Genomic DNA, 27,114 nt, shown 5'->3' with positions numbered 1-27,114 from the left:
TGTTGTTGGTTTGCTTTTCAGATGTAACAGCCTACACGAGCGCATTAAAGGCATCAATTAGAAGACAAACCGAGTTCCAGACCAAATCGGTAGCCTCTTCCACCATTTCCAGCGTCAAAACGGACGACATATTCACTAATCTTCTTATACAGCGTGGAAGAAAGCCTGTTGAGGACGACTTTCATTTGGAAAGAAAGGAATTCCTTCGTCGATACGGTCAAGTAAATGAGACTCACCAAGTCAAACACTGTCAAGAAATATTCGTCCGTACCAACAATGACGAGAGCAATCCCAAATCTATCCTTCTCACAGGGAAGGCAGGGATTGGCAAAACGCTGTTTTCCCAAAAGCTGATTCGAGATTGGGCTGATAACAACTTATTTCAGGTGAACACCAAAGCTGAAGTTCCAGATTTCAAGTTTGCATACTTGCTGACTTTCCGTCAGTTGAATCTTTTGGGAGATAACCCTGTTACCTTAAGAGAAATCTTGAACCGTTCTTCAGTGCTGGATGACCACTCGATTATTGATGAATCTTTATATGAGTACATCGCAAATCATCCTGAGGAGGTGTTGATTGTCATTGACGGGTTTGACGAGTATTCACAACAAGATTACATCGCTAGCCATTTGGATGAAAAGTACCCAAACAGCGCTCAAGAGAAAATGCCAGTAGCTGCTCTGTGTGGCAAGCTGATCAAAGGAGACATTCTGAGTGGTTCTGTTGTCATAACAACGTCAAGACCCGACGAATCTGATCAATTGAAGCCTGGAGTTCGCTTTGATCGTTTTGGAGAAATTGCAGGATTTTCAGAAGAACAGGTAAAAGAATACATCGAAAAGTATTTCAAAGAAGATGAAAACATGAAGAACACTGTACTTGATCACATCGCGAGAAATAAAGAACTTGCCAGTTTTGCCCACATCCCTGTGCTTTGTTTTCTGATGTGTTCTTACATGGAGTATCTTCTAAAGAAATCACGGACCGCTGATTCTCTCCCTGTCAAAGCAAGTGACGTTTATTTTGAGGTTTTCAACAAATTTGTACAGGACCACAAGAGAAAGGAAATTCCATCTGAAAGTACACTGAATAAACTTTCAGAGCTAGCAGCGCAATTGCTTCTAAAGAAGAAGTTTCTTTTTGTTAAAGAAGACATGACAAAGTTTGATTTACTTGAAGTTGAAAGTCTGAGAGCAAGTGGCATTCTTCATTGTGGACCTCCTTTCAGGAAATCTGCCTTTGAAGAGACGAAACATTTTTGTTTTACACACCTTACTCTGCAGGAGTATTTGGCGGCTCGTTGGTTTGTGGAGAGAGGAGAGATTCCCTCCACGCGAATAATGTCTTCAATGGTTATGCAGTTCATGGCTGGTATTTTGTCGAAGAAAAAAGACAATGAATTCATGGAAAAATTACTTGAAGTACTGCAATCAGAGGAAAGCAGCGGAGGCGACCTTCCCATTGGAGTTAAGTGTCTCGCTGAGTATGAAGACAAAGCTTTCGCAAAAAATTTCATAAAGAAACATCCCTTTCAATTCAGGATCGACACATTCCAAAAGTTAACTGATGTGGACTGTATTGCTGTTTCATTTTTGTTAGATGTGTTTTGTGAATTGAATGAAGAAGCCACTAAAAAACATCAACCATTTACTGACCAGCCATTGTTTGTTCACGAGGAGTTGTCTATCTCACATTCAAATCTAACACAGTCTGGAATTACACGAATCTGTAAAACTTTGGAAAAAGAATTTTGTCCAGTCGTAACACTGGAGCTGATTAATGATCGGATCACCGATGCCGGTGTTACCAGATTGAGTCAAGCATTACAGTCACCAGCCTGTAAAGTAACCACACTAGACCTGGGTGGTAATAAGATCACTGGTGCCGGTGTTACCAGTTTGAGTCAAGTATTACAGTCACCAGCCTGTAAAGTAACCACACTAGACCTGGGTGGTAATAAGATCACTGGTGCCGGTGTTACCAGTTTGAGTCAAGCATTACAGTCACCAGCCTGTAAAGTAACCACACTAGACCTGGGTGGTAATCAGATCACTGATGCTGGTGTTACCAGTTTGAGCCAAGCATTACAGTCACCAGCCTGTAAAGTAACCACACTAGACCTGAGGTATAATGAGATCACTGATGCCGGTGTTACCAGTTTGAGTCAAGTATTACAGTCACCAGCCTGTAAAGTAACCACACTAGACCTGGGTGGTAATCAGATCACTGATGCCGGTGTTACCAGTTTGAGTCAAGCATTACAGTCACCAGCCTGTAAAGTAACCACACTAGACCTGAGGTATAATCAGATCACTGATGCCGGTGTTACCAGTTTGAGTCAAGCATTACAGTCACCAGCCTGTAAAGTAACCACACTAGACCTGAGTGATAATCAGATCACTGATGCCGGTGTTACCAGTTTGAGTCAAGCATTACAGTCACCAGCCTGTAAAGTAACCACACTAGAACTGAGTATTAATCAGATCACTGATGCCGGTGTTACCAGTTTGAGTCAAGCATTACAGTCACCAGCCTGTAAAGTAACCACACTAGACCTGAGGTATAATGAGATCACTGATGCCGGTGTTACCAGTTTGAGTCAAGCATTACAGTCACCAGCCTGTAAAGTAACCACACTAGACCTGAGGTATAATGAGATCACTGGTGCCGGTGTTACCAGTTTGAGTCAAGCATTACAGTCACCAGCCTGTAAAGTAACCACACTAGACCTGAGGTATAATGAGATCACTGATGCCGGTGTTACCAGTTTGAGTCAAGCATTACATTCACCAGCCTGTAAAGTAACCATACTAGACCTGCGGGGAAGTCGGATCGCGTATACTGGTGAGGAAAGTCTTAGAAATCTGAAACACCGAAAACCAGATCTTGAAATTAAGTATTAGAACAATAGAGCCAAAGAAGAAATCCTAAGGAATCACTTTAAGCTGGATAGACAGAGTTGACAATCTGATATAGCTTAACTGATTTTTTTTCCGTGTAACCCTTACGAAAATCTGCTGCAGAATTCTTTAAGAGAAAAAACAATTAGAAACATTTTGCATCATTAAAATAACATTTATTCAACCAGGTAATAATGACTGAGGTTTACCTGAGATTGTTGTAATGCTGAGGTTTTGTGCTTTACTTTTGTCTTGATAAGAAGTCATGTTTTGTGTTTTTGTGATTACTGCTGCTAGGCATGCAGGTAACCACTATGTCATCATGGGTGAAAGCAAGTAGGGTGTCCAATTTTCGGATTGTGTTCGGAACTATTCGGTCTTCTGCGACTAGTGATCGAACGGAAGTCGGTGCTTTTTTCAGAATCAGAAATATTCGAACATATAATATCGGTTTTCTCTCGAATTTACAAGACCTATAATCGGAGATCAAACGCGGTTTCACCTCGCATTATACGACAGTCAGGTGTACGTGCCGGGGAGGGGCGGGGGGAGGCTGTAGCTCCCCCTAGTTTCAGACATTTTTGAAATTTTTCGGGCAGACGCTGATGATTCGGGCAAAAGTACTCGGTAGGAAACATCCTAAAAGGTAGTCAAGGCCAGGCTTAAGGCTACTTTATCTGACGTTTCCCTGTCAAAACGGAGTTAAGGTCAATTAATATAAGGATGCAGGTATTCTGTTTTGAAATAGCCACATTCTGTTTAAATGTGTATCGTGGAAATCCACGATGCGGATATTATTTTAGGGCTTTCCACAAGTTGCTAGAGATTTCCCAAAAAGTTGCCTGCAGTTTCTCAAAAAGTTGCTCAAAAGTTCAGTGCTCAAAAAAAGTCAGAAGTTGCTTTTTTTAAACAAAGTTGCTCAAATTTTGCTCCAAAAACAACAAAAAAAGTCATTTTGTTGCTCTCTTCCCCTATTTGGTTTGGTGCAAAAATATGCAAACTGCACAACAAAAAGTAAGATTTCTAAGCCTTTTTGAGCAATTTTGCGGCGTAACCAGCGTTGCTAAATAGCTTTGTCCTCAATTAAAACCAATAAATGTACGAGTAAAAACTACTAATCTTAGTCGTGCAAAGATTCTTAACCTGAGACACTCGAGTCAGTCGAGTGAGGATCTTTGTCCGCTGACCGAGCAGCCGGGCTGCATGCATCTTGTACCCATCATCTGCCCCAGGGGGAGGAGGTATCTGGCTCCTTTTTCACAGGAAATTCATTAATTGTGTCCACTAAAACATTATGAAATATGGAAGCAAGGCCAATTTAAGTACTAGAAGCTGCTCCGATTTCTCAGAATTGATAGAAAACTAGAAATTGCTCAGAATGCAAAAGTTGCTCGAAATTGAAAAAGTTACTCGAAATACCAAAAGTTGCCAAAAGAAAATTGCCGAGCAACTTGTGGAAAGCCCTATATTACTTACATCAAGAAAACAGTGACGAAAGAATCAAAGCAAACGAAGATCAAGGCTTTTGTTCTTGTGGTGGATTTGAATATTTTGAATGGCTCCACAAAGAGCCGTTTTAAAATTTTTTTTCTGGAACTTTTTGTACGAGAAAGAATTAACCGTTTCTTTCAATAAGTTTCTGATTTTACTAGGCTGTCGATCAAGGTAACTAGAATATGCGTGGTTTCCAAATTACTTATTTTGGAATGATATCAGTTTCATTAGACGTGAGAATTGTGAACGTTTTTGGTTTTACTGTGATTTGAGTGCGAACTTTGTGTAATGTTTTTCGGGGAATAAATAAGGTCACCGCCCACCCCCCCCCCCCCCCCCCCCAAGTCCGAAGGTGCTCGTGCGCCTATGGCGACAGTGCCGAACTGATGCCGAACGACGAGCGAGGCTTAACTTTAGCTTCTGTAGCTAATGATCGACTTTAAATCGACTCCTCACACACAACCTATAGAAAACGTTCTGGTTGCGAGCTCGAGTTGTAAAGGAAGAGTCTACATTTATGATGTTTTTCCTATTGACATATTCTGGACTAGTTATCAGGCCCAGCATTCAAACAATGCGTACAGTGTTTCTTAGTTAAGAGTGTTTTAGATTTCTCGAAAGCGTGAATAGATTTTTCATCAGAAAAACTTTCCCAGAATCGCTGACGTGTGTGAAACGGCCGTGATGGCCGAGTGATTTGTACAGCTCAGGATCGCGCGAAATGCTCCGTGTACAGGATCTGGCAACTGATTCATAAACCCTTTCCGAGGTCATGTAATCCCCTTCGGGGAACGAAGTATTTCCTTCGAGAAACGATTCATTCCATTTGGAGAAAAAAATATCTGTCCAGCGAGACACAAAATATACCCTTCGGTAACTGATGATTTGTTTTGGAGAACAAAGAGAACAATCTGGAGAACAACTGAAATTTCCTTTAGGAAACGATGAAATCCCTTCGGCAGACTAGAGAGATCGTTGATGGTGAAACACAGAGCAATAATACTGACAACATCCTTGGTTGCTATATGCTGTATATGCGAAGCAAAAGAGCTTGCTGGACACTGACACGTGCTTGGCAGCTGTGCCTGGTGTGGAAGGTTCCTTGTGCTGCAGATTGGTTGTATAATTATAGGAAATAGCAATCTCTATAAAGATGGAGGGACTGTTTTTAATCCAGAATCAGTAGTCGATACAATGAAGAAATTTCGCAACATGAAAATGTTTAAAATGTTGTACATATAAACAATAAGCAACAATAAATCAAAATAGCCATAATGTTGAGTCAAAAAAATAGGTGATGAAGATGAAACACATATCTAGGAGGGTTTCTGTTATCATTTTTTCCTTCCCGAGTCTCAACTCCTAGCGTAGCCTCGATGAGGGAAAAAATAGAATAACAGAACCCCCCTGTATATTGTATTTGTCTGGGCCCCGAATCTGGACTCCAAGCGTCGACTCGATTCGGGGAAAAATGCCACCGCAACATGGGGTAACATCAGTAGCCATAATGAGGGACGGAGACCGTAAGTATTGGGATCCGCGCGCACCTATGATGTGGGACAATTTTTCTATTTTTAGAACAAATTGCGCTACCCCTGACGACATATATCCGCGCGGACGTTGTAATGTTTGTGATCAAATGACGAGAGCTTGCGGATTTTTCACAGCGATGGCAAGGAATAAGGTAGGGAATAAGAACCAGGGCCCCTATATGTAGTTTTATGCTCCGAGCTTAATGAAAAGGTGAATTTTTCAGGGTCGAAAACAAGACTTCAATTTCGCGCTGTGAATGAATAATATCTGCTCGCGTTATAGTTGTACTCGTAAGCTTTTGCGTTTGTTCTGACTTAGAATAAAGCTTATGTAAGAAAACACTCTACTCTAAAGTATCGAGTTAATTTGTGAGTTTTTCAAACAATGCTTAATCATAACCAAACCCTGTTTTTGATAGTTTCTTATTGTTTCTGCTTGTTTGGCCAGTTAGCAAAGTTTTTGAAACGAAAGTGTGACGCGTACAAGTAGCTCGAGCGTGTGCACTTTCAAGTCCGAGTCGGTGTTTTCAATTGTTTTCAGTGAACAGAAATATCGACAAAGATTTCTTTCGTTATCTTTTGTGCTGAGATGCTGCAACAATTTTCACCAACGCCAGAAGACTACTAACATCATGTAACTTATGTTTCTGCAACACAGTGAAATATTACACTGCGAAAAAAAAATAGAGGAGTTTTGATAACTAAACCAATAAAATCGAAATCTTTTTTCGAGTTGATTAAAGAAAGCGTCATCGTATCTTTGCTGATTATTTCCCCCGTATTCACATATTTTCAGCTAAGCTTTTAATACAGTTTTCCCATAACATATTTTAAAGCTAGAGATATTGTATGAGTTCGATGTACGTTTTCACACGAAGTGCGGAAATCCAATTTGTCATGTTTTACTGCATGACTGTACAAAACACGCATCGGCGGGCGTTCTTATTCGTCGACAACTTAGACAATTTATTGGACTTAACACAAACAAAACTGGGCAGTATCTACAGACGTAAACTTATCGGGCCTTGATAAAACACCAAGCGTTGCTTATAATTCAGGTGAAACTCAAACTAGCGGCATTTTTTTTTTTTTTTTTGACTTTTCAGTCGCGATAGACTCTGGCGAAATGCCCGCAAGCGTGTTGCAAGCGCGGAGGGAAACTTTGAAGACCTGAAACGCTGCTATATCCAAATATATCCAACTAGATTTTTCGCTGTGCTATGGAAAAGCTGTTAATCTTCAACGTATGTGAAATTTAGAGTGGAGTAATGTGGAGCTCTTGTGAAAGAAGCAGCGGAACACAACTTGTATATAAAGTGGGACATACCTAAATTCGACACTGTCTTACTTCACTCAAATTGGAGCAGCTTACGACGAAAATACTTAAGCAAAATTCCAACAGACATAAACGCGTTGAGTTGTGGGCCAAAAGCATAAAATATTTCAGGAATTTCGGACGCCATTTTCCCCGCACGACATCAGTAAAAATCAGAGCGCTTATATGTAGGTTTTTCCGCCCTGGTAAAAATCCTCGCAGCATGTACGCGCGTGTGCCGTATGCGATGGCGCAATTTGTTCTAAAAATAGAAAATTGTCCCATACCATAGGGACAGCCCCAATACTAGAAATGGCACGCGCTTACGGTCTCCGTCCCCGATTATGGCTCCTGGTAACATAATTACATTGTATGAAGACATCAATGATCATCACAGTTATATACACAACTTAAGCAGTTGTGAACTTAGAGCCTTGAAAAGATTCAGGCCCGAACGGGTGTGAAGCCCATGACCTCTGCGAAACCGGTGCAGTGCTCTGTCAACTGAGCTATCAAGCCAACTAAGAGCTGATCATGTTTTGAGCTCGTAATATACCCGTAGATGGTGAAGAATGCGAGTAAATATATGAAAGATCATAAATTTGAACTGCGGAGAAAGATATGAAGACATCAATGATCATCGCAGTTATATACACAACTTTAAAAGCAGTTGTGAAACTAAAGGGGCCGCGCATAATGAATGCATATGTAACCTGAAGCTCAGATTGAACTCAACTGAAAACGATTCCAATCCGAGTTGCATTTCATAACTTGAAAGGTCATGATGGACACCTTTTGACGCAGAAAGGCACTTTCGAGAGTGAACGGAGAAATAAAATGTATACCAAACATGGAAAAATACAGTTCATTCTCACTGGGAAATAGACTTAGATTCATCGGTAGTATTCTATTTCACAACACTCCCATTCATACTCAGTTGAAATAAGATATGGGAATAATGATTGACCATCATACTAGGCCAAGATGGAACAGCTTGGCTTAGGGGAGGTCGAGTCTAGCGGTACGACCTACGCGATGACGGTGGGCCGTTCCCTTATCCGAGCGCCGCCGGAAAACGGGGTGGAAAACCGAGCACGAATGGAGTGAACAAGTCGTCTCGGTATTTTTTTATTGCAGAACGTTTACGTAACTAGTGCGAGGAATGTTCACCTATTTGATAAAACTTCATTGTTGTTCCTTATTTCAAGTTTGCATATTATTTTGAGCGTTGTGAATGGTGAAAGTTTCTTGCTGAGTAGTCTGGATTGTTTTGTAAAAGGCAGTGCCCCAAGTCTTTCAAAATAACAGCATTATTATAGGTGGCATAAAAAGAGAAAGAAAAAATGAAGCTGCTTGTGAAGAAAGGAATTTACCTATGCAAATACATGGATTCTTTTGAAAGGTTCTGTGAGGCAAAGTTGCTTGCAAAAGAGGCGTTTTGAACCAAGCTGCAGGACCAGAGAGTTTCAGAAGAAGAGTTTGAGCACGCGCAGAAAGCATGGGAAGCATTCGGGCACAACATTAATGACTATCACGATTTGTACGTTTACAACAGACGAGTTGCCGTTAGCGAATGTTTCCAAGAACTTTAGAAAGGTGTGCATAGAAAAATACGGGTTGGATCCAGCGCATTCTTACAGTTCTCCAGGCTTGAGTTGGGATGCTCTTCTGAAAATGACAGGTGTGGAGCTTGAGCTCCTGACGGATCAAGACATGCTCCTTTTCATTGAAAGAGGAATACGAAGAGGCATCGCAATGGTGAGTAAGGGCTATTTAAAGGCGATCAACCCTCTGGTTAAAGGATATGACCTTGGTAAACCAAGAAATTATATATTAACTTGCTTTGATGCGAATAACCTTTACGGCTGGATGATGAGCTTGCCACCGGCAAAAAGTGGTTTCAAGTGGAAGTGAGTCATGCCCGGAGAAGAGCAAATAATGAAAATGAAAGGAAATTCAAAGAAGTGGTGGATACTAATGGTGGACCTAGAGTACCCTGAAGAGCTACACGAAGAGCACAACAGCTCAGTATCCACTTGCGCCGGAGAAAAAGCAAGAAGTTGGTGCAGACGCTGGAGGACATAAAAAATTACGTGGTCCACAACAGAAACCTGCAGTTTTATCTCAAAGAAGGAATGCGTTTGAAAAAAGTGCATAGCGCGATAGAGTTCGAACAAGAACGCTTGATGGAGCCATACATCCGGATGAACACGTAAATATGGAAGAAAGCAATGATCGACTTTAAATCGACTCCTCACACACAACCTATAGAAAACGCAAGAGTATTCGGCGGATCGTTGGTTTGTGGAGAGAGGAGAGATCGTCAATGATTATGCAGTTCATGGCTGGTATTTTATGGAAGAAAAAAGACAATGAATTCATGGAAAAATTACTTGAAGTACTGCAATCAGAAGAAAGCGGCAGAGACGGCCTTCCCATTGGAGTTAAGTGTCTCGCTGAGTATGAAGACAAAGATTTCGCAAAAAAATTTCATAAAGAGACATCCCTCATTCAGGATTGCATATTCCAAAACGTACCTGATGTGGACTGTATTGCTGTTTCATTTTTGTTTGATGTGTTTTGTGAATTGAATGAAGAAGCCACTAAAAAACATCAAATTGTATTAACTGAACATCCATCGATTACTAGGGGGTTGAGTTTCACATTTTCAAATCTAACACAGTCTGGAATAAGACGAATCTGTAAACCTTTGGGAAAAAAAAATTTATCCAGTAGTAACACTGCAGCTGAGTCATTGTGGCTTGAATGACGAATGCGTCGATTGCATGAGAGAATTAATTTCAAGTAGATTAACTGAACTAGTACTAGAAGTCAGTGCGATCACTGATGTCGGTGTAATCCGTTTGAGTGAAGCATTACAGTCACCAATCTGTAAAGTAACCACACTAGACCTGGGATGTAATGTCGGTAGGTAATGTCTTAGAAATCTGTAAAGTAACCACACTAAAACTGGGTAATTATCAGATCACTGATGCCGGTGTTACCAGTTTGAGTGATGCATTACAAAAAGTGTGCACAGGCGAATAAAATAATAATATAGAAATGCGCCGAACCGTGAAACCATCCCTTAAAGGTCAACTGAAATATACACTGCAGTAAATATGCTTACAAAGCATTACATGTCTCAACTTCCCGAAGGCATTCGTTTCGTTCATTTCTAGGGCATTATATCTACCGGGGGAGGAGGTGGAGCTGTGTGGATGGGTGTGTCATGGTGTGTTCGAAATATTCAGTGACTGGACTGGGGTGGGTGTTTTCTTTTTTGGGGGGGGGGGGTGGGCAGGCAATGAAACAAAAAAAAAAAAAACCTTTTTAAAGAGTCGTCGGTCTGTGCATCAATCCGTGCTATCTTCCAGACATATTAAATGCACCGTGGATCCAACAAGTTAAAATCAAAGCTTAGAAATGTAATACAGTGAAGGGTCAGTGAAGACAAAGACAGACTGGTTTTGGTTGGTGAATAGTCCGCTTTCTCATTCCCAGGCTCTTTTCTTCTTCGCTTTTTCCTCTTCTAGCACCAGTCCCCGACGGTTTTTCTCGAGTCAAAACAAATATACAACGTAATTTGTCAGGCTATGCTAAGCTTTTTCAATGGAGAAATTTCCAGTCAAATTGTATGTATATGATATTTCCAGGGGTTTAGCCAGGCAACTGTCTCCCCTTCTACTCGGTAAGTTTGTACCATGGGTTTCGAGAGAAGATTATGTATTCTTTATGCCGTTTTCTTACGCGGCTGTGTGACTCAGCAAATAGGTTAAATTTGTCATGACGTATAAGTTAAAACTTAAGCTTTAGCAAAAGTGCCCGAAACCGATAAATTTAGAAGTATTAGAAGGTTATTAGGAAAGGTATGAAAATAGATGAAGTCAATTTTTCAAAACAACTGGATCAATTACCAGCAGTTTAATGCCTAACACAACTTAAAACTAAGCTAAAACTTGTGTCTTTATACATTTTCATTCGCAGGGAAGAGAATTGATGGAGTTTGGTATGTGCTTTTGCCATAAACTTATTAAGTTTGATTTGTACCGGAATTTATTTTCCTTGGACATAAATGTGACCTATTTGTGTTCCTTCTTTGCATTATATCAAGTGTGCAGTAAATTTCTTGCGGTGTCACAGTGATTTAGGTATCCCAGTGTTTTGGGTACCCAAAACACTGAAAGCGTAAAACTGGGGCAAGTGAAATCATCCACAATTCTGCTCAAAACCCATTTATCTTCTTACGAAGCTTTGGCTCAATAAATTAAAGCATTCTTTTGCTTGATATAAACACTATACGTCTCTGAAAATAGTCGCAATTCCCAACAGACTGTCTGATCTGAGTCCGCAGTTATAACGAAATACAAAACCGGATTGACGCGCCAAAGATCCTTGTGTAAACATGTGCTTTGTGCCTATCGATAACCCTTGAAATGCACGTTATTTTAAACGAGAAAGGCGCTTTTTAAACCTCGGATGGTGCGGTGATTGAATTTAATCAATATGCGAACGAACACACTGAGATGTGACCGTCACGCAATATGCAGATCTCAGGCTGTGACTGACCTCTGTGTATGTTGCCAGTCAGAGATAAACTTTGTCTTAGACTTGTATGTTGCTCTTTCCTTGACCATCCCTCCTAGTAGATTTTGCCGGTGAACAGTTCTCTTTGCCATTAAAGGAGTTTTTTGTTTCAGAGACAAAACCAAAATAAATCTAAATAACATAGACAAGGCTAAACTTTGGATATAGGGAAACAAATAGAAGTTAAGGATACCCAAATCCCTAGTGATATGGGTATCCCCTTCTGAAGTGTTGGCTTGGAATCATTTCTTTAATCCAGGGTAGCCAAATCCACCGAAGATAAAAAGGGAAAGCAAACTTACCAAGAGGAAAGGCAATTTCAAGAGAGGAAAGGACTAGAGAAATGCCAAACTCTAGGGGATACCCAAATCCCTAGTGATATGGGTATCCCCTTCCAGAGAGTTTGTTTGTCCTCGTTTCTTTAATTCAGAGTAGCCAAATGAACCGAAGGTTAAAAGGAAAAGCACACTTAGAAACACAAAAGGCATTCCACTGAGTAAAGGACTAGAAATGCTAAAATGTAAGGGATACCCAAATCCCTAGTGATATGGGTATCCCCTTCCAATATGTTTAGTTGTTATTGTTTCTTTAATTCTAGGGTAGCCAAATTGGCCAAAGATTAAAAGGAAAAGCAAACTTAAAAAGATGAAAGTTATTCCAGTGAGGAAAGGACTAGAAATGCTAAAATGTTGGGGATAGAGTTTCACTACTATGCGAGCCAGCGAGTCATGTGAGTCACAGTGCGAGCAATGTGAGTCACAGGCAGACCCTTGGGGATACCCAAATCCCTAGTGATATGGGTATCCCCTTCCAATATGATTAGTTGTCATCGTTTCTTTAGTTCAAGGTAGCCAAATCGACCGAAGATAAAAAGGTTTGCTTTGCCTTTTAATCCTCGGTCAATTTGGCTACCTTGAACTGAAGAAATGATAACAAACAAACACTCTAGAAAGGGATACCCATATCACTAGGGATTTGGGCCCCTTACATTTTAACATTTCTAAATCCTTTTGTCATTGGAATGACTTTTGTCTTTGTAAGTTAGCTTTGCCTTTTTACCTTTGGTTGATTTGGCTACACTGAATTAAAGAAAAGATAACAAGCAAGCATATTGGAAAGGGATACCCATATCACCAGGCATTTGGGTATCCCACTTTCCCAGTGTTCAAAGGACTTAGCCTTGTCTACTTAATTTGCATTTTTTACACATGTCTTCGAAGAACAAACTGCTTTAATGGCAAAATCTAGTAGGAGGGATTCACGTGCCCCAGTCTGTGATATTTAATGCTCTCAGTGTTTTGGGTACCCAAAACACCAGGGATTTGGGTACGAGGGTACCCAAAACATGGGGATGCCCAAATCACTGTGACAGCAGCACTTTGTACATAAGTCGAAGGGGACTGGGCCTTAATTTAAATTTGTTTTCTGACTTGTAGGCATACAGGTTTGGTTTGCTATGATAGAGAATTCTTTTATGGTGGTGATGGCATATCCAGTTGTTCTCCAGTAAGTGTTGTACACATGTAGACACACACTGTATTATAGGTTTATGTCTGTAGTGACTGGCTGTCAACTGAAGCATGCTGTAAGAGTTGGCCACTATAAAACGTATCGGATTGTGTTAACTAAACTCGGTGTCTGCTGTTGAGTGTCGATCGATACCCTCAATCAATATCTTCTATGGGCCCTCGATCAACACTTGATCAACAATCAATCGACATGTTGTTAACACTTAAGAGCGACACCAGATGAACATCTCAGTTGACAGTGGATAGAGAGTCAACTAATGTTCGATTAATACATATGAGTCAGTTGAAATTCTGCCGACTATTGACCGACTGTTGATAGAGTGTTGAGCGAGGGTTGACCGAGTATCGATTGGGATGTTGAGCGAGTGTCAATCAAGATGTTGATCGAGTGTCGATCAAGATGTTGATGGAGTGTCAATTGAGGGCCCATCAAAGGTGTCGATTGAGGGTATCGATCCAACCATAGATGTGTTAAGTGTACATGATCCAACCTATCTAGGCCTTCCAAGGTGTAGGCTAGTTGCCATGTTACCAATTTGAAATTGGATCTGAGTACCAATGTTGCTCAGTGTTGCTATGGACCTTTTCAGCAAATTATACGGTGACCATTTTCAATTGAATTCTATTATGAGATGTCCAGGGGGAAAATTAGAATGTATTTGCCCCCTAAGCATCCTATAATAACTATTTGAAACAAGAATTCAAAATGGCTGCCATATTGCTGAAAAGGACTCCATTATGAACATTTGCTTTGAATACCTTCAAACTTAGAAAGTTTGGCAGGCAGTTCTTTGCATATAACCAAAAGATTTAAAGTAATGTCTGATTAAGCTTAATTGGAATTTCCAGAGGGGTAGGGGGCCTTCCCCTCTGTGGGGGAGGTATCGATATTGTCTCATTTTTTTATAACTGATATTATTCTTCAATTCATGTTGTGCAATAATTATTGTTTTTTTTTTTTGAGGGTGGAACAATTCTTGGTAGCCCAGACAAGGAGCTTGATCTTGGAGACACAGAGGTCACCCAAGATGTTTTTATGGATTTCTTAAGTGGAATTGAACAAAAAAATTTTAGGTTTGTCACTATAACCCCAGGGGGGGGGGGTACTCTGGATTTCAAGTGATGGGAATGATCGAAGGATTTTATTGGGTTTGAAAGTTTTGATTTTGGGATTTTGATTTCGGAAAATTTTGGCAAGTATTTTTTTTGGGTAGCTTGATTTCATGTCATTAGAGACATGTCTATTATTCATCATGGTGTAAGATAGGACAGATGAATTTTACTCATCTGTCTCACGATGGAGTCACTTTGAGATGTCGATTGAGACTTTTTGACTGCTATACTGCAAGTCTTCATCAGGTGACGAGGTCAATTGTTTTGTGTCGCTATTTGTAGCACCTTGGTGTGCTGCTATTGGTGCATTTCTATCCCCGTTATGTAACTGACAAGCTGTTGTACTTTTTGATTGTAGGCATCTATGCTTCAGGAATTTCAATTCCACTATCGCTATTGATGTTATTTGGATGAGGTCTTCAATGAATAGTTTCCTTGACCCTCCGCATGTACCAGTGAGGGTCACAGTCAATAAACTTGACTTTGTCCTAAATGGGTAAATGATCCTCCCTGTCACTTGAAATCAGGAGTACCCCCCTGGGGCTAAAACTACCATAACAGATTTAACAAATCATTTTCATCCAAAACAAAAGTTCAGTAAACATTATTTAATGGGATTTTAATGTAATATCCATTAACAGATTATGGTAAGGTGCAGTTGAATATTTTTACAGAAACTGTGCAGTATAAATTTTAATTATTACCATTAACATTGTTAAATGACAAAGTAATGTAAACTTGTTGTAAAATACCTGATTTGGAGTAAGGGTGCTAATTACAAAATGCCTTTGAATGGGGGGAGGGGGTGGAGGGCAGCATTTTTAATTACTTTGTTTGAAAAAAGAGGGCACTAAATTTGAATAATAATTGTGGTGAAGAAATGTAAATTAAACAATTTATACTTGTAACAAATGCCACAATAGTATTATAAAATACGACATACTTAATTTATGTATGTAAAACTATGTAATTTGTTGTTGTTGTTCATTCCTAACAGAGGTGACAATTACCACCTGTTTGAACACAACTGTAATAGCTTCTCTTCAGAAGTTGCCATGTTCTTGACGGGCAATAGGATACCTCAACATATTCAAGATCTCCCCTCAGAAGTTCTCAGCACGTAAGCTTTTATTCGTGCAGTAGATGTATGTTATGCATTACTTTTGTTTGGCTAGGAAGGTTTTACAGTGCGACTTCAGGAACTGGGCTGCTTTAAAAAGAGGGCTACAAGTTCATCAGTAATGTTACATGTAGTCACTGTTACGTGTCACCCTTATAAAATAAAGATTTTTTTTATTTTTTATTTTTTTAAAGAGTTAACCAATCAGAGCGTTACTTGAGAACAAAGGATAGCCATCAATGAACCATTAACATTGAAGAATACAAGCAAATTATTTTGCAGTTTTGCACCAAAACATTATTGGAAACCCATCAAAAAAGTGAAGTATGGCTTTCCTCTCAGGAATCAGCTTTGACATTTATTGGTTGGTTAGTTTTGATCCTAAATCTTGTTTACTTTTCAACAGGTTTGCTTTAGTTGTCACAAAACAATTTTCAAACTAGCTTTTTTGAGTGAAATTTACAATATTATAATTCACCGACTGAAGGACTGAATCTGAAGAGTGACTACAATCAACAGAGATGGGCTGATAGTATTTAAATGTATTCATGTCAAACAAATTACCCTTACTGTACTTGTTCTAAGCTTACGATTTGATTGGTTAGTTTACTTGTAGGCAGCCTGTCAAGAAGTCGCACCCTAAAATATTGGTAGTATTTACAACTTTCTTTTATAGATGTGTTCAGCATTTGAAGGGTAGCCAGTTTAATGTCGTATTGCAAGATTATCTGCGAGGTTGATACCACCCTTAAAATTTACCATGTATTTAGTTTTATTTACTCCTAAGAAATGCTATAAATTTACAAACTGCTTCCTGCAAACACTACATTTTGGATCTGAAGTATTTTAATCTATTACAGCGGCTGCCACAATATTAAGCCAAGTGCTTAGGGTATCATGGTAGCTGGTATATTTCTATGAAAAATGCGAAAAATCTTTTTTTTGCTGTTCAAATTGAGAAGACTGAGATAAATATTTTGCAAAAAGAATGGGAAGAAAAACTTTTTTACTTTTTAAGATAACGAGAAAAAACTATTTTTGAATCTCATTAACCCCTTATGGCACGTCGGCACCTCTAATTAAAATTCACCACCAGTTGTCACGTGAAAGGCAAATTGTGGTGTGATATTTCATTTGTGCATGTGAAGTATTCTCAATCTGGTTGTTTCGTTGCAAGATAGCTTTCGTTCTTGTCAAATTTCTTTATGTCAAGATGAAAATGCAAGAAAACTTCTTGCCCATTTTCGTCTTCGAAGAAGCCGATTAGAGGCGAAAATCTGGAGGAACCCACCTCTAGGTTCAGTGTTGAACAAGATCTTTGGCTCTGAGTGAGCAGAGCGACCATGGTTGCTTTGAAACTAAGGAGAATGGTTGAAGGGACTCGAGGACACTTAGTCCCGCCAATGAAGCTGAAGGACAATGACAAGTGCCAGTCGCACAAAATTGCTGGAGAACAGACATGATTCCAAAACTTCCACACCGAGAGAGTCAAGCGAATATGTAGATGTAGATTAGTTAAACCTCAAGATTTCCTCTTTTTGGCTCAGTTCACGAGGCATGGTTTCAAAGAATGTCTAAACTTGAGCAACATAATACCAATGCCACCGACAAAGTCTTCTTAGTAAAAGAAGTCACAGCAGTTTAAATACAAACCTGTATAAAGCTCTTGGTAGTTTGTCGCTTCTCGGATGATTGTAACACTGGGATGGGTTTCCGTGTCTGACTTGTAGATGTCTGTTTATTGCAAGTTGTCATAAACCATTGTTGTGGTAAACTGACCCCTGCCGACATCTGTCAGTGCAGAGGAGTTTTTAACCCCTAATCATACCAATCTCATAAAAGGTTTTTTGTCTTTTTCTTGATAAAATAAAACTGCATATAAGGATGAACAGGATGAAAAAAAATACCTCCTTTGAAAAAAGGTGTGGGCTTTGTTTAATTTTGCTTCCGTTTCAAAGTTAATGGCCTCTTTAGTAGAAGGAAATGTCCACATTGAAAGTATCAAACTTTAGGAGGGTGTACAAAAAAGCAAACCACATCTGGAAAATCGCCGACACCCATTTTGAGGGTGATGTGTGAGAGAACATTTCTGATGTTAATCGGGCTGCTCCGATAATTCATGCGCGGAAGCGAACCAGTTTAAGTGAAGCGGTGTTTCTGGGTATTTCTTTTAATATCACTGCGACAATAACTCTGTAAAAAATTTCAAAGATCTGATTGTATTCTATAACTATTAAACTTTCAGAAAATGTACAGGTTGGTGGGGTTTTCTTTCAAAGCGCCAGCCTTAGAGCATGATCTCCAAACACTGTCAATCCACCTACCATGATGATGATACCTTAACTTCTGTCAGTAATTTTCTTTTTCAGTTCCTTTGGTCAGATGATAAGACCCATTATCGACTCCATATCAGTGAGACCATCTGGAGGGACATCAGTATCAGGTTCGGCAACATCGTCGAGAGGCCCAGAAACAATATTTGAACCAAGAGGTTCCCCTTCTGCACAGACTGCGCTGAGAGATCAACCTGATGGCTGGTGAGTACTGATACAATGCAGTGTCGTACTTAGTAACTTAGTTCCAAAATTATAGTCACTGCAAAATTAATCCACTGTAATTGGTCAATGAAAATTGCCAATTGCACGCTTTTGTAAGCTCTTAAAAGGTGTAAAATAATAATCTTTAAGCTGTTACTGATTAATTGCTAGGTATAATACATGATTTTAAAGTTAATATTTTCTTTTACCATAGAGTGATTCACATTGTCAAAAATCAGGGACAAAATTTGCACTACTAACATGTTTGCTCAAAACATACAGTTAAAACTTTGGGGTGAAAAACTGAGTGTTTGCTAAGCAACATTTGTGTATATCAGATAATTTTTTAGATACATTCCTTGACCAATTTATTCTCTTTTCTCTCAACATTAGTCAAAGTGCAGTGCTGAGGAAACCTAATGTATACAAGGAAATTACTGTAAGTCAGTTCATTTGTGCATGCGTTAATTATTACCACTAAATCTGAAGAAGGGGTATACATGTAAGTTACTTTGCCTCCATGGCCAGGATTATTATTTAATTATAAATTTATTTGTGAATGAGTCATACAATAGTGCAGGTTATAAAAAAAATATTTGGTTGTTTATAATAAGTGTTCATTGAGGCATTTAGATCACAATGCACATTGTGTAAAATTCTCACTTGTCTAGTTGCTCCAATGTCAATCCCTTGAATGTCACTCAACCTCTATACTAGGTTTGCTTATTTCTCAGGGGGAACTCCATACAAAAAAGACGGGGGTGCCTGTCAGAATGTCTAAAATAACCCCTAAGTGGTACCAAGATCCTGTTTTGTGGGCGTGGCTTGAAACTTTTGTCTCCCCTAGGAGGTACCAATTCTTGCATCTCACATTATCTCCTGTCATATTTTTTCCGGTCAATACCCTAAAAGGTACTGCAAAAGCTTCTGCAAAAGCTTCTGCTGTGGACCTTTTGAGGCTGAACACCCTAAGAGTTGCCAAAAACACTTTTTTAATCCCTAAACTAACAGGAAAATAACATTTGCGTATCTCTTCTCTGACCAGGTACCATTAGCTATTACTGATCTTAAAGAAAGCCTACAAACACTGGAATTCACAGATGAAGATCTAATTCACCTTGATGAGCTAAAAAATTATTTTGAAAATGATAATCTTCCTGAAGTAAAAGAAAGCCAAATACATGTACTTGGTAAGTTAACACAGATGTCTTTCAACAACTGAATGAGCTTCAGAATAAAGAGTAGCGAGATAAAAACATGACATTTAGGTGACAACATGTCACCATTATCAAATGCAAATTATTATGTGTTCATTGGCATGGGTAACGTTATATAAAGAATATAGAGTGGGAAAATACATTAGAATAAATGAGGCGGGGATAAACAAAAGAATGAGAAGAATTTAAATAAAAAGTTTTGTGGGAATGGAGTCCTTTTGAGTGTTCAGAGTGGGACTCTTTTTCTGTATAAAAAGCATCTGATAAATAAGGCACTCAAACTTTCCACAGCATTTCTTTAAGGTATATAACGTTACCCAACACATAATAATTTGCATTTGATAATGGTGACATGTCGCCGAAATGTCATGTTTTTATCTCACTACTCTTTATTCTGAAATGTTTTTCAAAACCTTTTGTTATGAATGAGCTTGGACCGAACAATAAATTAATAACATTAAATTGGCCAAGATATATATTCACTGTGCTTGGCAAATAGTTGCATTCAGATTTTCCCATAATGCCATGCCCATAGGTACCATAAGCAATTGCCCGCTGCATAGAGATTTAGGATTGTGTACTTCTCAACACTCGATTGACATCTCCATCAATACTTGGTCCACTTAGATAACCTTGTGTATGGATTAAGATATTTGGAGTGAAAGCCTGTGTGTGTGGGGGGTTCTCCCTCATATGGGCTTTATACATGTAGGTTCATGTGTATGTGCGACCTTGAAGAGAATGGATTTTCAGCTGTTTTGGTCAGAGAGAGGGTGTCAGTTTTAGAGTGACAGGTATCATGTTGCTGATTGTATTATCATAATGTTTATCAATGATTTGATGACACATGTTTTCTTTTAACAGATCAAATACTTGAAAAACATTTAAAACAAGACGAGAATCATATTCTACATCTCACTTTACAACTTTTGCAAGTGCTATTGTTATGTGAGAAGTTATTTTCTTCTTCTACTGGTGAGTTCAGCTTAGAAATAATCTGACAAATTAAGAAATAAAGACTGATGTTCCACAGAAGATACAGAATTGTTTTATCTTCTCAAACTTCACTTTCACTATTAACCTGCTTGTCATTTATGACACAGATGCAAATACTGTGAAATGAAGTCTAACTTAGTGCATCACATGTACAAATCAAATTTGCAGACTGCTTATTTGTGATAGCACAAGAATAAATAGTGCACTTGGTACAGTCAAATTCAAAGCAGTGTTTCATTAATTTTAAATTCATTCTTTAAAATATTTTAAAATAAAATATTTCCAAATATACATGTAAAATAAAATATTTCCAAATATACATATTCATGTTATTACTATTTGTTAAACATTAATCACCTTGTTCTGATGACTCCTTCTTGATTGCCAATTTCCATGTATAATTCTTATAGTGCAAATAAAATGCCAAAACCGAGTGGATAAAGATTGAGAAGAATATTTTAATTGCAAAGCCATCATTTTCCTGTGGTTTGATAGATTATCTCACTGGCCCCAGTCAAATCAAAGTATTCTTGTTTTTCCGTCGCATTTGCACAGTAACCAAAAAAGTTAATAATAATAGTAAGACTGTCCCCTAGATAAGTCTTTGCGGAGTAACTCTGTACCCCCATCCTGCCCTTGCTTTTTCAAGTGATTGCTTCTATGTAAAATATATAAATGTCACATATTTTAATTACAGGACTGCAAGAGATTGTGAACAAGACCTGTAGGGATTATTCAAGCATTACATCTTGTTCGATTCAAGTTGATTGCATCAAGTTGGTCAGTAAATATTAAATGAAGCTGGAAAATAGGTTAAATTATATTGCCCAATATCAGATATAGAAGCTAAATGAGAAAGATGTCATTTTCATCATGAAATGAGCGTAACACTAAGAATAAAATCTTAGTCTATATCTCTTCCTGGTGTTTGAGAAGTCACGGCTTCAAAATCCGGTTGAGGACTCATAATTTTTTTTTTTTTTGGCCCATGTTCGTAACATGATGGACATCACATCTTGAAATCTCTAAAATCTCTAAAATCTTTCTTTGTTCATCACCACATAGTATGCTTTTGACATTGCTACTCCTAGCAGTATGCAGGACACATGTAGCATACATGTATGAACCTAGAAAATGAACCAGCTCAAAACAAGTCTCCTCTATAGTCCAGTGGATAGAGCGCGTGCACGCTCAGTGGTTTGAATCCCGTCAGAGACATTTTTTCTCTTTGTCCCTCACTCATGACATGATGAGCATTACATCATTGCACTACCAAGCTTAAAATCTATCATGACTTTCTTTATTTAGTTGCTTCCCAAATCAAGTCAAAACTTGTTAGGTAAACTTAATAGAGTATAAGCTTAACAGTTATGTGCGCTGCAACACATAAAAAAATGTTCACATTGCACTCGTACTTAGTTGGCCTAAATAAAGACATAAACTCCCAGGTGAAACAAAGGCAATGTATAAGTATAGTGTCTTGTCCAAGGACACAACTCAGTTACCACGGTCAGGGCACGAACCAGGACCGCTTAATCCAACAGGCTAAAATTAATGTATCAGGCCAGTGCACCTCCCTATCCACGCTCTTATTTTCCCGCTCTATCTTTTCTCTTTGTGTTTTTAGTTTTTTCTTTCTCAAAGACTTACAGAGAAAACAAGGAGTGTAGAACTTGAAGTCTAGAATTTTGTTACATTAGAGTCACTGTTCACCATGTGCATCAAATACATGATGATAGATGCCAATGCAGCCATAACACTACTGGAAAAAAGACTTGAAAAATTTTTTAAGCTCTGAACGGGATTCGAACCCACGACCATTGCATCAAATACAGTTTTCCCAAGTTACATGTTGGTTAAATCAGTATTAGATTCGTTGCTGTAGTTGAGTTTTTTGTTTCTTTTGTGTTGTAGTTTTGCTGTGCTGTCAGCCATCAGACAGGCCACTCATCCATGCTGAAAGAACATCACTCCACGCCACTGCTTGCTGTCACCATTAACTGTCTTCTTAGCAAAGATGGCGAACTTCAAAATGTAGGAGCTGCGCTAGCTTCCAATATTGCTAGATTTAAGGTAAATAGACGATCTTTTTCCTTAGTTTATAGATAACAAAACTGTACAGGAACGCATATGATATTGTCAGACCCATTTGCTTATGCAGATTTTCACCTTTTCGAGCATGGGACAAAAAAAGTCTGAGTCCACCGGGGTTTTCTTATGTGACATGCGTCGCGCATACTGCTAGGATCATGAAAAAAAAATCTGACCTAGAATTCTGCAAAACGATTCGTACCTGGGCAGAAAGTGGTATATTATAAGGTCCGGAACGTGAATGAAAAAATTTTGAATGAGATTGTAAAGGACAACAGTTCTGGTTTTCAGTCTACTATGAGTGACGATTGCTTTATTCGTTTTTTCCCAAAATGTTTTTATCAGATACAAGAGGACATTGCACTGGAGTGTTCCACAGCCATTATTGAACTTCTCACCAAGGATGTGTCCCAGGAGACAGGTTGGTTAGACTTAATCTAAATCTCATTACCCAGGATGCCATAGGTTGTTCTTTCCAGTTCCATTCCCGAAACGTCTCACGGCGCGCCGCGATAACCAGGCTAGTAAATCTTTCTCGTGTACTGAAATGAAACCAGTTTTCACAGGTGAAAACTGCTCTGACTAATAGATTAATACACTCTTGAAAGAACTAGTCTCAGAATCTAATCAATGTAATGGTAGTTCACCTGAGTACAAAACTCTTCTCACTGCTCACGTTTGTGTTGTAAAAAGTTTCTCGAGATCGCTTGGGGTAGTTCACAGTAGGGAGTTTACGAAACCACGACGGCGACGCCGAAGATAACGTCGATTAAAAAATAGATTTACATTTTACCTACGAATCTCGCGATACTCTTAAGTCATTTACTTGGTTTATCACTGTCAACATTATCGCAAAACTAAATCCGGAACACTGCGATAAATTTGAAATAAAAATTTTAAATATTAGCCGTCGTGGTTCACGTTCTCCAGACAACGCAAAATTTGGTCATTTCATGTTGTTGTCTTGCAAAGGACGGCAAAGAAATGTACCAAGAATTATAATTAAATTGTAACGCACGTGCACAGCCATTGTTTTGCGCATGAATTCTTTTGTTCAGTGACGTGGCCGTTACCGCGTTGCCGTCGTGGTTTCGTAAACTCCCTAGTTATTCCACGAACGCACACTGGGTATGAAATGGTAAAGAGCCAACGATGCGCGTAGCGCCGAGTTAGCTGTAATCATCTCATATCCAACAAGCGCGAGTGGAATAATTGTCTTATTAAAAACGTCCCCAGAAAGAAAAAAAAAAAAAAAAAAACTGAATAAAATGAAAATAAAAACGCGTCCCCAAAATTACGCGTACGGTTATCACATTTGTAGAGCATGGTATAATGGCTCATATCCCGTGATGGCTCAGCCAATGAAAATCTCGAGTTGCATTATTCAATGATCTAGTTTTTAATAATGATCATTAAATACCGCACTGGCTTAAAATTATAACGGAATATCGAATATTTCAATCTTCCATCACCTATTAGTAGAATTCTACTAGTATACTAATGCAAATGCTGCAATCTGATTGGCTGAGCTACTGGCATACTATCAGCCATTATATCAGAGTACAGTTAATCGTTTTTCCGAAGTTTTGGAAGAAAGTTTAGATGTAAATAGATAGTTAAATTCCTGAGAAGATTGAAAGAAGGAAATTAACGGTTTCTTTACTTTAAAAACCGGGTGGGCGCGCGTAAACAACTGCAAATTTACCAAGGACAATGCCATACGTGCGATTTTGTGAAAGCGTGAAGTTCAATAATGCGTAGAAAAATAATTGGAAACCGTTATTTGCGTGAATTGCAGTTAGATTACTACTAAAACAATTAGATTATTCGCTCTCGATTTCTATCGGGCCTCGGCCTCATCAACTATCACCTCATAGAAATCTCGAGCTCATAATCTAATTATTAAAAATTAACAGTGAATGAGGATTGAACTCGCATATTATCCACCAGAATTGAATAGCAATGATTTTAAAGTATTTTGCGTCGTCTTTCAGTCGGCTATCTCCGTTGTAGTTCGGACCTGTTCGTAAGGTGGACATAGTTTGCTTGCCAAATTTCAGGTGTTTGTCCTTAATTGAACTCTGTGTAAGATGGATCTAAGTATGTCCGTCATAGAGAGGGTTAACTGTAACCATCTTGTCGTATCGGTTTCAACTTTGCACCAAGTTTGTTTTATCTTTGGTTCATAACAAGCTTACGTATCTTTATGTGAAGCGTAACACGGACGGCTGTGACTGTGTGACGATCTAGCTACAAAAAAAAGCAAGGTAAAAGGTTAAGTCTTCATACGACCTGAGTGGCTGATCAGGTCGGCGCTTATCTCCAGTTTCTGTAGCATGAAGCGACTAGGAGTATAGTCCATCGCAGGGTTACCCCCAGCATTTAATTCGTCGATAGACATTTATACACCTGAGTGGAGAGAGGCACTGTGAGAGTAAAGTTTATTGCCCAAGAACACAGCACAATGTTCCCGACCAGGGCTCGAACCCGGACCGCTCGATCCGGAGGCCAGCGCGCCTCCACAAAAAAGTAAAGCATTTGTGTAAATTACATATCACGACTCTAATTCTGAAGTACTGTTTATTTCCAGTGCATAATTGTTTGTACGCTTTGAGAAGATTTATGGATTACAATTCTGAGGTAGGTTTTTATTTGTGTACTAGCAGGGGATTAAGTAAATATTTTTTTGAAGAACTTTTTTTTTTCCATTTCCATTTTCTCGTATTGTTGTCCTTATTGAATCCTATTGTTCATGTGCAAGTTTATTCTTGACCGTTATCGAGAGATGGCAATCTCAATTTCCAGAAAAAGAATTTTCAACTCTTGCCCCCCAGAAATCGATCTGGCGCCCGCACTTCTGTTAACTTTGGCAACTAGTTGGCTTATTAAGGACGGAGGAGTGTCATGAGAGGATGTTGTAAAGTACTCTTATGGCTTATGGCTATGAGGAACGTTTACTAGAGTTTATAATAGAGCTGCTGTAGACTCGCATTGGATCGTCAGCGCACATTATTTCAGAAACTGAACACTGAAAACCATCTTCTGTTTGGTTAAGAAGCGCTTGTTACTGGCCAAATTTTCTCTAATGGGGCTGTTTAGAATTGCGGGGGCTCTTACTAGAGGGAGGGCCCTAAATCGGATTACAGTTTCCAAGTCACAACTTTCCAATGTTAGCTTTACGCTTGAAATCTTAAATGTGACCTCTACTGAGGTGACTTAAATAAGGAGAAGCCTTATGACGTTGTGTTTTTCTAAAAATCTTTTCTTTTTTTTTTTTTTGCATGTGGTTTGTTCCTTTAGGTGGCTGGTCTTGCAAGTGTGATGGGTGTTACCGTAGACAAGTTCAAAGGAAGCTCCTCTGAGATTGATCAACTTTGTAGTGACCTGGAAAAGTTACTCAGCTGACATCGCGATCTCTCTGCCGTAAACCTGTGGACTGTCTTCCCTGTGAGGAAGATTACCAGTTGTAAAGCTACATTTTATAGAATGCTCTAAGCACTTGTTACCATTTTATTCGCTGGAACAGGTGATAGTCGACATGGCGAAAACCCTTCATCTTAAATTGAATGATCCCGCGGTTTCCGTAACAGAGGTTGCTAAGCAACATAACCTGGAGCACTCGTGAGTACTCGTGAGTACTTTTTAGCAGTCAGCTGTCGTGGGTACTCGTTAGCTCTCGTGAGTATCTGCGCTAGATTTTGATTGGATAATACGAGTTGGAAATACTTCGACTGTCGTATACTGAAAATGGCTATTTAAACATGTTTTGCACAGGCCTTGAAAAGTCTTTGAAAATTTGCCATAACCCTGGGAAAGTCCATGAAAATTTCTTATGATATTTTTCCAAGCTGTCCTTGATAAATTATAAGAATAAAAAACCCAGAACTTTGCCACCAAAAGAGTTCCTGTAATGGACATTTTGAGGAGTACATTGCCGGTTAGTCTCAAAACGTTGGTTCGGTAACCCTCTTTCCTGGACAAATTTTAGATGCGATTCCGGTTTAATATTGTTGAATTGTCCCAGAAAAGGACTTGAAAATGAATCTTAAACCATGCTTAATACCTTTATTTGAAACCAAGATTTCAAGGAATTCTCACAGGCAAACAAAGGTAAAAAAAATTGTACTTACTCGAAAGGGTGTATTTAATGTTTAATTACTGGAAAATATTCTCTGCCCGGCATATTACGGGTTATTTAACATTATTAAGGCTAATTCGTATTACGCCAAACATGGTGAAATTGGTTGGAGTGGATTTTTCGCTGCTCTAAATTCAATTCGTTAGGAATATGCTCTAACTTAATGAATGGTTTATCTCTCTTGAGAAGAAATGTTTTTTTAGACTGGGTACTTTGACTATGACAAAGTAAAACCCGAAGTATTTGTCAAGAATAAAAGTGAAAGGTTATAAATTAGAGCTGCTCTGCCATATGTGCATGTGGTGGTTTTTTTCATGACCTGTTTCATACGCATGCGTTGTAGGACAAAATATGGTCTCGGGCCTGAGAGCCGCTCAGTTCTGGCAGGTACTGGTTGTCTTCATATCAGTAAGGTTTTTTAGTAATTCATAGGTGACAGATCAAGTACGTTTGTCTCCTCGGGTAGTACCGGGACCCAGAACATCGACCCTCAGTCCAACCTCGTTCCAAGGGTCGTTAATCTTCCCGCCCTAAGAAGACGAGAG

The 27,114-nt window shown here is 39.0% G+C and overlaps 2 protein-coding genes across 4 annotated transcripts in view; both read left to right on the top strand.

Annotated features, from left to right (window-relative positions):
• LOC149112576 (uncharacterized) overlaps positions 1–4,018 on the top strand; it is a 36,394-nt gene extending 32,376 nt beyond the window's left edge. The window contains exon 3 of the mRNA XM_089288972.1: positions 22–4,018. Coding sequence (XP_089145098.1) covers positions 22–2,903 — 2,882 coding nt within the window. The 3' untranslated portion in view covers positions 2,904–4,018. The remainder of the gene's footprint in view (positions 1–21) is intronic.
• A 6,582-nt stretch (positions 4,019–10,600) lies between these two features.
• LOC110060289 (uncharacterized) lies at positions 10,601–26,845 on the top strand. 3 transcript variants are annotated; one of them, XM_089288982.1, is made up of 14 exons: positions 10,602–10,932; positions 11,229–11,250; positions 13,265–13,334; positions 14,322–14,431; positions 15,468–15,590; positions 17,960–18,127; positions 18,521–18,566; positions 19,173–19,317; positions 20,209–20,319; positions 21,038–21,120; positions 22,255–22,413; positions 22,777–22,852; positions 25,022–25,071; positions 25,732–26,845. In XM_089288982.1, exons 1-14 carry the CDS (start codon positions 10,854–10,856, stop codon positions 25,834–25,836), a joined length of 1,347 nt encoding a protein of 448 aa, XP_089145108.1. In that variant the 5' UTR covers positions 10,602–10,853; the 3' UTR covers positions 25,837–26,845. The 3 variants fall into 3 exon arrangements, with proteins under 3 accessions (XP_089145109.1, XP_089145108.1, XP_089145110.1); XM_089288983.1 differs by lacking the exon at positions 15,468–15,590 and having other exon boundaries at positions 10,601–10,932; XM_089288984.1 differs by lacking the exon at positions 14,322–14,431.
• Positions 26,846–27,114: the final 269 nt, after the last annotated feature.

Source organism: Orbicella faveolata, unplaced genomic scaffold (genome assembly GCF_042242905.1).
Source record: "Orbicella faveolata isolate gen_17 unplaced genomic scaffold, um_ofav_v1 contig_2, whole genome shotgun sequence".
NCBI lineage: Eukaryota > Metazoa > Cnidaria > Anthozoa > Scleractinia > Merulinidae > Orbicella > Orbicella faveolata.
This window is presented reverse-complemented; position numbering and strand designations above follow the sequence as displayed.